The 12,933-nt window shown below is 53.8% G+C and overlaps 1 protein-coding gene across 1 annotated transcript in view; it reads right to left on the bottom strand.

Moving 5' to 3' along the window:
* Ryr1 (ryanodine receptor 1) overlaps window positions 1-4,904 on the bottom strand; it is a 114,546-nt gene extending 109,642 nt beyond the window's left edge. The window contains exon 1 of the mRNA XM_060366575.1: window positions 4,810-4,904. Within this exon, the coding sequence (XP_060222558.1) occupies window positions 4,810-4,860 (51 nt within the window). The 5' untranslated portion in view covers window positions 4,861-4,904. The remainder of the gene's footprint in view (window positions 1-4,809) is intronic.
* Window positions 4,905-12,933: the final 8,029 nt, after the last annotated feature.

Genomic DNA, 12,933 nt, shown 5'->3' on the forward strand with positions numbered 1-12,933 from the left:
TACCAGAATCACACGGCCTCCAAATCGCCAAGCATAAATGTGTTCTGATCCTGAGTGGCAGGCCACATAAGCAGTCTTCCTGTCCCAGGAGGAGACGGAAGCATGGCCTAATGGAAGCTGACCTGACCTGTATCTTCATGTGTCCCCGACATCCAGTACATGCTGGATATCCGTGTATCCATAGTAATCATATAACCTGGGCATTATTGAGCAGGAAGTTACTGGTTGTCTTAGGCCTATGTCTTTTGTTCATTTAACAGACACTTTTTACTGAAAACAGCATCCAATAAAGTGGAGAAACCCTGCCCCAGGGAGCCGACATCCTCGTGGTAGGCCACGCATAAACTTATGTAAACGCACAGTTTATTATTAGGGGTAGGTGATCTGGGGGGAAAAAAAGGCAGAGTGACATAATAGAGTGGAATTAACGTAGGTCGGGGGGCGTGGGGTGATACAGAGCCTTTCCAAGAAGATGATCCTTTGACCTTTGGATCTTGTCCAGACAGAAAGAAGCAGGACTGGTCATCTGTAGGGAGGAATGTTCCAGAGGAGCAACTCAGGCAAAGGCCTGTGGCCAGTGGGTACAGGCGGGGCTGAGGAGTGACAAGGGAAATAAAATGGTGGGAGCATCTGAGTCAGGCAGTACTATGCGGTCAGAGAGACAGTCCTACGGACGGACCCTTTGGAGCATCCTTATTGGCTGTCTGTCTGTCAGACTGCCTGTCTGTCTGCCTGTCTGTCTCTCTGCCTCGCTCTCTATTTCTCTGGATCAGGAAACCGAGCTCAGAGGGAAAAATTAAAACGGCTTTCCTAAACAGAGAAAGCAAGCATGGCAAGACCAGGATGTAAATCAGAACCGGGCGCGTCACCGCCACAGCAAACCCAATCCCACAGACTTGGCTCCCGCTCTCTCCAGTGGGAGAATGAAGGGAGGAGAAGCTTGTAAATGCTGCTTCCAAACTGTGAAATGATGCACACCCAAGGGACCATCTACTCCAGAAGCTGAGACAGCAGGATCGCTGGAGTCCGAGAGTTCAAGGCCAGCCTGCACAATATAGTGAGACCGTATCTCAGTTGACAGATACGTGATTGATAGATGGATTAGACAGATAGATAAATAGACAGACAGACAGACGTCTCAATGAGTGGATGATTGCTAGGTGATAGATGAAGAAGAGCAAAATACAATAAAAATAGTACAATTTCCAAGGCCAGGCAAAGCCAGATGGTGGTGATTGTACATTAATTGCAGCCCTCAGGAGGCAGAGGCAGGGGGATCTCTGTGAGTTCCAGGCCAGTCTGGGCTACAGGATGAGTTTCAGGACAGCCAGGGCTACACAGAGAAACCCTGTCTCAAAAAAAAAAAAAAAAAAAAAAGGCAGAAGGGAGGGAGGGAGAGAGAGAGGAAAATCCAAAGCGAGGCATGATCGTATAATGCCCATTGTTATTCCAAATATTTCAGAGGTGGAGGCAGGAGGATATGGAATTCAAGGTCATCCTCAACCACCTAGTGAATGTGAGAGCAGCCTGGGCTATATAAGACCCCGTCTCAAAAAACAAACAAACAACAACAAAAACTAAAAAGCAGCTTCCACGTACCCCAGCACCCCAACTACCACCCCTGCCAGACTTGAACCTGTCTCAGTCACCTGGGGTCTGTGGAAAATCTGCACTTTTAACCAGCCCCTGTCCTCTAGAGCTAAAGATCACTACATTCAAAACAAGTCAGGATGGCCATGGCCAGCACAAGATACAAGAACAAGAAAACAGCACGCCCAGTCTCCTATCAGTTATGTTATAAAAACTGTTATTAAAAGTAGGTGTAGGGGGCTGGAGAGATGGCTCAGAGGTAAGAGCACTGGCTGCTCTTCCAGAAGCCCTGAGTTCAATTCCCAGCAACCACATGGTGGCTGACAACCATCTATGGTGAGATCTGGTGCCCCCTTCTGGCGTGCAGGTGTACATGCAGGAAGAATGCTGTATGAATGATAAATAAATAAATGTTTTCTAAAAAATAGGTGTGTCTTCAAGAGGTGGTGGGGTCACCTTTAATCCCAGCACTTGGGAGACAGAGGCAGGTGGGCAGGTGGATCTCTGAGTCCAAGGACAGCCTGTCTCAAAAAAAGAAAAAAAGAAAGAAAGAAAAGAAAAGGAAGAAAGAAAAGAAAAGAAAGAAAGAGAGAAAGAAAGAAAAGAAAAGGAAGAAAGAAAGAAAAGGAAGAAAGAAAGAAAGAAAGAAAGAGAAAGAAAGAAAGAGAAAGAAAGAAAGAAAGAAAGAAAGAAAGAAAGAAAAAGGTGAAAGAAAAAAAAAGGTGTATAAAATGGGTGTGTTATGCATGCCTTTAATCTCAGCACTCAGAAGGCAAAAGCAGGTGGATTTCTGAGTTCCAGGCCAGCCTGGTCTACAGAGTGACAGAGAAATGCTGTCTCAAAAAGCCAACTCACCCCACCCAGAAAACAAGCACTGGGGAAGCAGAGGCAGGTGGATCTCGGAGACTTTGAGGCCAGGGTGACCTCCATAGGAGTTCCACGCTAGCCGGGGCTACACAGAGACTTTTTTTTTTTTAATGGAGTGTAAATGTTCACTAAGGTTGTCTGAACTAGCAAAACGTTGCAGACGTGACTAGCTCAGGATGCACCAGGCAAGCGAAGAGGAAAGCAAACTGAAATACAGTCACACAACAGCAGGCTACCAAAAACTCCCCACGGGAGGAATTCAGGCTAGAATCGTGTCATATGTCAAACGCATCCTGAGCAGAAGAAGGACAAGTGGGCGCACGGTATGTAAGAGATTCCGGCGGTGACTGGAGGAAGCTATGGGGAAGGACAGCGGGGACTGTTGGAAAGGGCAGGGGGACCTTCTGGGGGCTGAGGAAGTGTTGCGACGGTGGCCACTCGGTTTGCATGAAGTGTTAGAACCCACGAACACCAGACGCGGTGGCTCCTGCCTGTAATCGCGGCACTCGGGAGGTGGAGACAGAAGAGTCAGGAGTTCAAGGTCGTCCTTGGCTGTGTGGAAGGTCTGCAGCCAGCTTCCCACACGTAAGACCCTCTGACACTTCCCCGAAACAGAAGCAGTGGGGTCTGTTAACTGTTTTCAATCGGTAGCATTTGCTGCTTTGTCAGGTATGCCGTGGTCAAGTTGATGGATTGGTTTGACACAAAGTCTCCCTAGGTAGCTCAGGCTGGCCTTGAACTTCTGATGTTGCCCAGGCTGGCCCAGCACTGAAATCATGGCTGTATACCACCACACCCTGCTTTAAAGTTGGACTTTTCTTTTTTGATTAATAATACCAACAAATATGTAGAACACGCCCTGGGGTGCAACACAGAAGCTCTCTTATAGGTGGGATGTGGTGTGAGGAAGAGAAGAAGGTGCCACACACACACACACACACCTCAGCAACACTGAGGAAAACAGCCAGGCCGGGCCTTCGACTGCCCGGCACTGTCCACCCCGGCAAGCCTGGGCCCAGGTTTCCTCTGTCGAAAGCAAGGCCTTGGCCTCCCAGGACACCCAGAGATGCCACTTCCTGGCCTTGACCTTGGGCAGGTTTACCACTTGGGGCTTAGTTTCCCTCAAATCTCCCAGGGAGATAAAGATAGGGCCCTACCTCAGAAGATAGGGCAACGAGAATATAATTAGACGCCTCAGGAGACCGCGGCCCTGGGCACCGGGCCTGTGCGGAGTGATGGCTCAGGAGCTGGTAGCCACAGCCATGGGCTTATTAGGGCCGTGGAAGGCCAAACCCGTGGCCTAGGCTAAAGGCTGGGGCTGGGATAGGCCCTCATCCAGCTGTCCCTATCCTTCATTCAGCCGTCCCAGCTGTTTGTCCCTCCCCTCCGAGAAACCGGACCCAGCCTGCCAGGGTCCTATTCTGGGTCAGGAATGCTGCGTCAGCATTTCCGCGTGGACTCAGGGCCTAGGGGGAGGGGGCACAGTGCAGGGTCAGCAGACCTGGCCCAAAGAAGAGGACATCTCCCACGCTGGTACCCCAACCCCCACCTCAGCCCCTGGGGGGGCATGGTGGGAAGGACTAAGAAAGAGGCAGGCCCTCCCCCTCCCGTCCCCTGCCCAGAGCCCAGAAAAGAGGGGCTATTCTGGGAGAGACACCTGTTGTTCCAAGCCCCATCCCTGCCCCCAGCTGGGGATCAGAGATTCTGGGCGACAGGACCAGAGGGACAGCAAAACGCAGAGGGCTGAAACCAAGGGACAAAAGGGGAGACAGACCCAAGGGATATGAGCATATCAAGGAGCTGGGAAAGACATCGCCCAGACACCCTCAGAGGCTTTAGCAGACGCAACCCTCCCCAAGCCCTCGAGGAAGGACATTCAAGACCCGACAGACCCCGAGGAGACCCCCAGGGGCTGGAAGCTGAAGAGAACGGTGCTGTCCGGCCCACCCCAGCCCCTTTCCCGAGAATTTAAATAGGCCAGAGTCCGGAGCGCAAAGGAAATGAGGGAATGAGGGCTAGGGTGGGGGTGGGGGACAGCTAAATAAAGCCCAAGAATTAGAACCACCTTCCTCAAGTGCCTGCTGCCAGGACACGGGAGGGGTGCTCCCTCTGTGACCCCAAATCGCTCATGTCAGGAGAGGGCATCTGGGAATCGCCCCCAGCCCGCTCAGTCCTCCCAAATGCTGCTGGCTCTCCCTGGGGGGAGGGGGGAGGGGAAGACACAGAAAGGCAAAATGACCCCCGACCCAAAGTGACCTCTGACTTCAGAGACCACCAGGAAACGGAGACGGAGCGACCCTCACGGGTAAGCGAGGCAGCGCCCCAAAGCCTCCTAACCCAGACGAAACGTACCGTCCGCAAAAACTGGACGTCGTCCTCGCCTTCTCCGCCTCCATCACCCATGATGGCAGTCCCCGGTGCCCCGGGCTAGGCTCTGCGGGTGGCGAGGAGGCGCTGCGGGCTGGGCGGGCGGGCTGAGGGCGGGCTGGGGTCGGAGCCCTCCTGGCAGCCGCGGGCACCGGCGACGGGGATGGAACTGCTCGAAGCGCGCCGGTGGGGCGCCCAGAGGAGCGCGGGGCCCCGCCCCCCCACGCCCATTGGCCCAGGACGGGCGGGCCACGCCCCCTCCGGGACCCCGCCTACAGCGCACTATCCCGGTGGAAGGTGCTTGCTCCGGTCGTCTGGGCGTCTGCGAAGTGTTCGTGTGTCCACGGTCACCGTGAGCCACGTGTCATAGCGCTCTGTCTGTGTGTCTGTGTGTCTGTGCGTCTGTCTCTCCCTTCTCCTCCCTCCCTTTCTTCCCCCCTCCTCCTCCCTCTTCTCCTCTCCTCCCTCTGAGTCTCCCGTGTGGCCACGGTCATAGTGAGCCACGTGTCATAGCGCTCTCTCTGTCTGTCTGTCTGTCTCTCTCCCTTCTCCTCCCTCCCTCTCCTCCCCCTCCTCCTCCTCTCTCCTTGAGTCTCCCGGGCCTCAGGCTGGCCCGTCTGGTTTTTGCAGCGCTGTGGTTCTCCCCTGCCCATGCGCATGCTGGGCAGGCATTCTAGCCGTGGGCTACATCCTCAGCCTAGTTCCGTTATCTCCTAATGGGTAAACTGAGGCTTCACACTTGCTGCAGAACCACACAGTTGTGCCTGGGTACAAACCACGTCTCCTAACTTTAACAAAGGCATCACTTAGGCCAGTCACAGCGGCACGAGCCTGCCGTCCGAGCTCTGAAGAGGCTGAGGCAGAAGGAGGGCAAATTTGGATTTTGGGTTGCGCAATAAGACCCCCGCTAAAAACAGAAACAGAAACAGGGGTGCGGGCGTGTCTTGGTAGAGTGTCTGGCTCTCCCAAAGCCCCGGCTCCACGCGGCACCGCCTAACCTGGGTGGGCGGGTGCCCGGCTGTAACCCCAGCGCGCACAGGATCAGCAGCTCAGTCATCCTCAGCTACAGAGCAAGCAGCGGCCAGCCTGCGAGACGTGATACCCTGTCTCCAGAAGTGTGTGTGTGTGTGTGTGTACACGCCAGGCTGGCCTTGAACTCACAGACACCCAGCTGCCCTCTGGAATAGTCCTAGCTGGCGTCTCCTACCCAGCTGCTGCGTTTCAGAGCTAAGATCCTCTTATTACCACTCACTCTCCCAGCCCTGCAGGAAATGAAGGCGCACGGCCCCCGCGGAGACCTCCTAAATGCCCCGCCGTCCTCAGAGCAACCTTTGGGGGGCGCACTCCCACCACTCTCGCAGCCCAGGCCCGCAGACAGCGCCGAGTTGGAAGATGGAGTCTGGCGCCTGAGCTGGCGACCTGGACCTACAGCTACGCTTTGCCAAAACCTCCCCATTCGCACGTGATTCTCAGTTTAGCCGTGTGGAGGCGCGTGCCTGCAATCCCCCACTTTAGGAGGTAAAGGTGGGCGCATTAGGGAGTCAAGGGCAGCCTTGGCTACAGAGTACATTCCAGGCCAACCTGGACCACATGAATCTCTGTCTCAGAAACAAAAACTAAGAGCCAGGGACAGAGACGGGACGGAGCTCTGTGAGGCCAGCCTGGTCTGCAAAGCCAGTCAAGGACAGCCAGGGCTACACAGAGAAACCTTGTCTCAAAAAACAATAAAGGAATAAATGAACAAACAAATAAAGTAAAAGGAAACGAAATAAATAAAGAAGAAGATGGCTCAGCTGGGGTGCTTGCTCCCACTCCTAATGATGACCTGAATATGGTCCCAGGGACCCAAATAGTGGAATGAATAAAAAGACTGCTGGAAGCTGACCTCTGACTTTCACATGCAGGCCGTGACGCTATGGGCACTCTACACACACACACACACACACACACACACACACACACGTACGCGCGCACACATGCACACACATGCATGCACATGCTTACACAGAATAAAAATTTTAATGTAATTTTGAAGACTTTAGGGGTTGTAGAGAGAGACGGTTCCCAGAGCAAGAGCACCTGCTGCTCCCTCAGAGGACCTGGGTTTGATTCCAGCATCCAAATGGCTCACAACCATTTCTAACTCCAGTTCCAGGGGCTCTGATACCCTCTTCTGACCTCTTCAGGCACTGGGCAATAATGTCCTTTTGAGCTAGGTGCAGTGGCTCACGCCTGTGATCCCAGCACTCGGGAGGCAGAGGCAGGCAGAGCTCTGTGAGTTCAAGGCCAACCTGGTCTACAAAGCGAGTCCAGGACAGCCAGGGCTACACAGAGAAACCCTGTCTCGAAAAACCAAATACATAAAGAAGTAACAGCACACGAATAACGTTGAATGAACCTGAAAGGTAAACTAAGGCAGGGGTGGGGCTAGATGGAGCTGGTTAGTGACGTGCTGGCCCGTGTGCAGAGAGCCTGGGGGTCAGTCCCCAGCACCGTGTGACCAGACCTGGTGGCGCACACCCATCCTCTCAGCACTTGGGCTGTCGGCAGGTGTCAAGACTTCAAGCCCATCCCCCGCCTACACAGAAGTCAGAGTCTGGTCGGTCTGGGTTACAGACACCTTGCTGCAAACAGACAGGAGGTGTGTGTGTGTGCACGCATCTTTTAAAAAGGGCGTAGGCGCACGCCTTTAGTCCCAGCACTCCAGAGGCAGAGGCAGGTGGTTCTCTGTGAGTTCAAGACCAGCCTGGACTACGGAATGAGTTCTAGTCCAGCCAGATCCTATCTCAAAACAAAACAAAAGCAACTAAGAGCTGAGGACATGTAATTCAATAATCAATAAGTGCTGACAAGTAAATAAATGGATAAATAAATGCTGAGGACACATAATTCAACGAGGAAACATTCAACTAACACAATGGAACAAAACAATAATTTGGAGATGGCATAATTGCTGAGCAAGCATGAGGAGCTGACGGACCGACTGACTGACAGATTGACTGGAGGCCAGAAGAGGGCCTCAGGTCCCCTGAGACTAGAGTGACAGCTGGGTGTAAGCTGTCCTGTTTGTCCTGCTGTATGACCCCAGGTATCAGTGCTCTCACCCACTGGGCTGTCTCCAGCTTCGCTTCAGATCCCCAGAATCCACGTAAAGCTGAGGCACCACAAAGCACCTGTAAGCCCACTGTTTGGACCAAGAGAAGGGAGGTGGCCCATGGAGGGGACCATGAGGCCCATGAGAGGGAGGTGGCTCATGGGAGGGAATCATGAGGACCATGAGAGAGGACCATGAGGACAGTGAGAGGGAGGTGACCCATGGGAGGAGATCAAGAAGACCATGAGAGGGGACCATGAGGCCCATGAGGCCCATGAGAGGGAGGTGGCCCATGGGAGGGGACCATGAGGACCATGAGGACTATGAGAGGGAGGTGACCCATGGGAGGAGATCAAGAGGACCATGAGAGGGGACCATGAGGCCCATGAGGCCCATGAGAGGGAGGTGGCCCATGGGAGGGGACCATGAGGCCCATGAGGCCCATGAGAGGGAGGTGGCCCATGGGAGGGGACCATGAGGCCCATGAGGCCCATGAGAGGGAGGTGGCCCATGAGGCCCATGAGGACTATGAGAGGGAGGTGACCCATGGGAGGAGATCAAGAGGACCATGAGAGGGGACCATGAAGCCCATGAGAGGGAACCATGAGGACCATGAGGTGGACACAGAGAACCCCCAGGGCTTGCTGGCCTGCTCCCTTGCTGCGCACACAGGTGAAGTAAAGAGGGCCTGCCTCGGTCAAAGAAGAGAGTGACGCTGAGGCCATCTTCTTTGCACACTTCAGCAAACACCAACAGTGACCTGCGAGAGCACACGCGCACACACACAGCTGAATCCGGTGTTCTACAGTTCACCAAAACTAACAAGTGTTCTCAGTGCAGGTGCGGCTTATTAAACACTGGGGCCACGAATCTGTTTGTGTTACCGTTCTTATCATTACTATTTTGAGAAGCTGTCTATTGCGCAGCCTCGGAGGGCCTCAGACTCACTGTGTAGATCAGGTTGGCCTTGAACTCACGCAGATCCGCCTGCCTCTGCCTCCTGAGGGCTGGGATTAATCGGCTGTGCTGTATTAAAATTATCTAATTCAGTGCTATGGCATATAATATGTAGCTAGATCTATAGATTCTTTTTTAAAAAATAATTTATTTAATTTTATTTTACTTGTGAAGGTGTCAGTTCCCTTGGAATTGGGGTTACAGACAGTTGTAAGCTGCCATGTGGGTGCTGAGAATTGAACCTGGGTCCTTTTAGGAAGAGCAGACCACTGAGCCATCTCTCCAGCCCCTAGATTGTTTAATATGCGGCACAGTGTAGCTTTCCGTGCTGTGCTGCGTGTATTATATTGCCTGGTAAATGGTGTCTGTGTTGTGGATAAATGGGGATTTCGCTATGTCACAAGGAGTTATACCACGGGTCACAGCAGCGTTTCTTAGCTCTTTGGTGGCCCTTACCTGTTTGAAGACCTCCTCCTGCCGCTTCCTAGAGGACGGGTGGGCAGCTACGGTGGCTTGGGGACTTTTTAGTGGCAGGTGGCCTTCTGCTTCCCCGCCCCGCCCTGTAGGCCGCAAGCTGGCCCCTGTGACTGCCCTTCCAGGGGTGGCGAGTCCAGACTGGGCCGGGTTCGGGAACCCTTAGGAAGAGCCAGCCCGCCAGTGGCTTCCAGCACCTTCCCCGGGATCCGGCCTGGGCTAGCCTCAAACAGCCAACGTTCCTGCCTCCGTCTCCCAAGAATCCTGCCTCCGTCTCCCGAGCTCTGGAGCCACGGGGAAGCTGCCACACCCATCCGCACTGTATGGGCTCTGGGGTGCAGAACCAGACACGTGTGCTGATCCTCAACATTTTGACCACCGAGGTAGCTCCCCTGCTACTACACACTGCTTTTAAAAAATGTGTGTGTGAGTGTGTGAGTCGGTGTGAGTGAATATGTGAGTGTGTTGTTAGTGTGTGCCTGTGTGTGTGTGAGTGGGTGGGTGTGACCTGCATGGGTGCCCCTGGTGCTGTTATTCAGGCCTCTGTGAACGACCTGACTCTGGTCCTCTGAACGAGCGTGGAGCACTCTTGAGCACTGTGCCAGCGTTTGGGCACTGAGCCATCACCCCCAGCGTGCGTGTGTGTGTGTGTGTGTGTGTGTGTGTGTGTGTGTATGCATGCGTGTGTGCTGGGAGTCAGTATTCAGGCCCTGAGCCGCCAGCCAGTTGCCGGTCCTCTGCTGGAGGTGCCGACCTGCCTCTTACCTTCTCTTCACCTTCTGGAACCTCCAGCTGGTGGGAACAGCACGCGCCCTCCCTGTCTGGCTGGCTAGCACTCGTGCCCTGGTGCCTCGCGGGAAGGTGGGAACTGTGATTTTATCGACATCGTTTTCCTGCGTGTTTTTTGCTCTGACTCTGGCTGCCCTCCTGTCGTGGCCGTGTCCTCAGGGGTGTGAGTGGCATCCCAGCACCTTGAGTGTTTGCGGACAAGCCCAAGGCCCTTCCCACCTCCTTCTCCAGGCCTTTTCTGTGTCCCCAGGGTCTGCAGACACACTCACACCAATGCTGGGCAGGTGCTAGGGGAGAGGGAGTGAGGGAGTGAGAGAGAGCGAGAGTGAGACAGAGAGACAGAGAGCATGAGACAGAGAGAGGTAGAGAGACAGAGAGAGACAGAGACAGAGAGAGGCCAAGACAGAGAGTCGTATCCTTGAAGCCCCACACTCCTGGAGACAGGCAGGAGACACAGAAAGCAAAGAGGAGAGAAGAGCGTGTAGCGCACCACGCCAGCTCTCTGGAGGGGAAAAGTAAAGTCGGCCTCTTGCCTGTGTGAAAGGGTGCCCGCGGTGACCGCTATTAACGGGAAAGAAAGGATCAAACACGCTCTCCGGAGCGCCTTCCCTGGACCCGCTGAAGCACGAGGTTTGGCAGTCATCTGTAGCCCGTCTGTTCCACGCCTGGACTCACACAATCGCAGGCCGGAAGGCTTGAGTAGTCTCAGCAGGGCCTGGCCTTAGGGGAGCAGGGACACACACCTGGAAGCTCAGCGCTCCTAAGGTGGAGGCTGGATCCCAGGTCACCCTTCCTGTCATGCTGCAAGTTCAAGGACAGCTTGAGCGACATGAGTCTCTCAGAACACAAAACAGCCCTGTCCTGCCAATACAGGTATAGATATATCACACTCACACACACACTTAACACTCTCACATACACACTAGTTCTAGGATAGCCAGGGCTACACAGAGAAACCCTGTCTTCAAAACAAAACATACATACATATATATAGTTCATATATATGAAATCTGTATGGTGTTTTGCCTGCATATATGTGTGTGTACTATGTGTGTGTGGTCCCCTCACAGGTCAGAATAGAGCATTGGATCCCCTGGAACTGGAACTACAGCCAGTCTGGGCCATCATACGGGTGCTGGGACTTGAACTCAGAGCCTCAGAAAGGAGCGCTGGGTCATTTCTCTAGTCTGAAATGTGCCGTTCTTAAGATCCAAGAGAGCAACTCAGCTGTCCGTTGTAAGAAAACTAAAGAACGAATCATCGCCTTAGCACACAGTGAAAGACAACACAACAACAAGAGGGGGAGCGTGATCCATAACATCCTGCGGATGACGGCAAAGCTGCGAGGATGAGTGGAAGGAGCAACGCCCCACGGGTCCCCCCACAGCAGGTTGCAAGATTAACTTTTATCATTTTTCATCATGTGCAGGCATTTGTGTCTGTGTGTGAGCGCGTGCACAGTGAGTCCAGGGTGCGCACAGGGGCCTGGGGGGGGGGGGGTGTCAGATTCCCTGCAGCTGGAGTTAGCCCTGGCTGTGCGCCTCCAATATGTGGTGCCGGGAACTGAACCCCTGTTCCCGGAAAGAGCGGCCAGCGCTCTGAACCACCGAGCCATTTCGCCAGCCCCTACATACAACACAGAGAGAACTACCCGGCTGTGTACCGGGCTGCGGAGTGTCATGTCAGGGAGTGTCGGGAACTAAGAGAGAGTAAGAATGCTCTGGGGGCCAGTGTGGCGGCGCATGCCTGTAATCCAGCACTCGGGAGGGAGAGGCGGGGGCATCGCTGTGAGTTCGAGGCCAGCCTGGTCTGCAATGAGTTTCAGGACAGCCAGGTCTGCACAGAGAAACCCTGTCTCTGAAGAAGAAAAGAACGTTCTGGAGTCAACTGACTTTTTTGGGGGTGGGGATTGCAGTGGGGGGGGTTGCTCCAGTCTAGGGCTATGTAGACCAGGATAGCCCTGAGCCCAGAGCTCCGCCTGCCTTAGGTCCCCCTCCCCTTTACCAAAAGTGCTGGTGTACCCAGTGTCCAGATCCCTCTACCTCTACTTCTCACATGCTGGGGGCTGAGGCGTGCAACACCAGGCCTCCCGTGCCGCTCTTGATCTGAGTATCACTGGGGTTCCCTCACCCAGGGACAACCCCTCCACCTAAATACCAGCGTGTGCTCCCATGACACATTCAGATAAAAGAACAAAACGTAACACACTTAAAAGTGAAGTCCGTTTCCGTGGGCACGAAGTTATCTCTGTACAGGAAACGGCGGAGACGGACCGAGCAACGCAGAGTGCTGCACAGAGCCTAAGGGGAGCAACGGAAGGAGGGAGGGCTCTGAGACCGTCTTTCCAGCCAGCAAGGTGGCGCACACCTTTAGTTCCAGCACCCAGAAGGCAGAGGCCGGGGATCTCCGAGTTCAAGGCCAGCCTGGTCTGCAAAGCTAGTTCCAGGACAGACAGGGCTACACAGAGAAACCTTGTCTCGAAAACCAACAACAACAAAACCGTTTTGTCTGTTTTAACACTGTGTAAAGGGGCTGGAGAGATGGCTCAGGGTTTATCTCTATCAATAACATTTTTATTAAAAAAAATTTAAAAAAAAGACCTGGGAGTGGTGAGCACAGCCCAGTGGTAGAAAGAATGAAGCCTTAAAGCTGTAGGCACAGTCCCCAGCACTTGGGGAATGGAGGGTTATCCTCAGCCACAAAGAGACTCTGAGGTTAGCCTGACCCACAGGAAAAACTAAAACACACACACACACACACACACACACACACACACACACACACCACCTACCACA

The sequence above is a fragment of the Meriones unguiculatus genome, chromosome 14 (assembly GCF_030254825.1).
Source record: "Meriones unguiculatus strain TT.TT164.6M chromosome 14, Bangor_MerUng_6.1, whole genome shotgun sequence".
In the NCBI taxonomy this organism is placed as follows: domain Eukaryota; kingdom Metazoa; phylum Chordata; class Mammalia; order Rodentia; family Muridae; genus Meriones; species Meriones unguiculatus.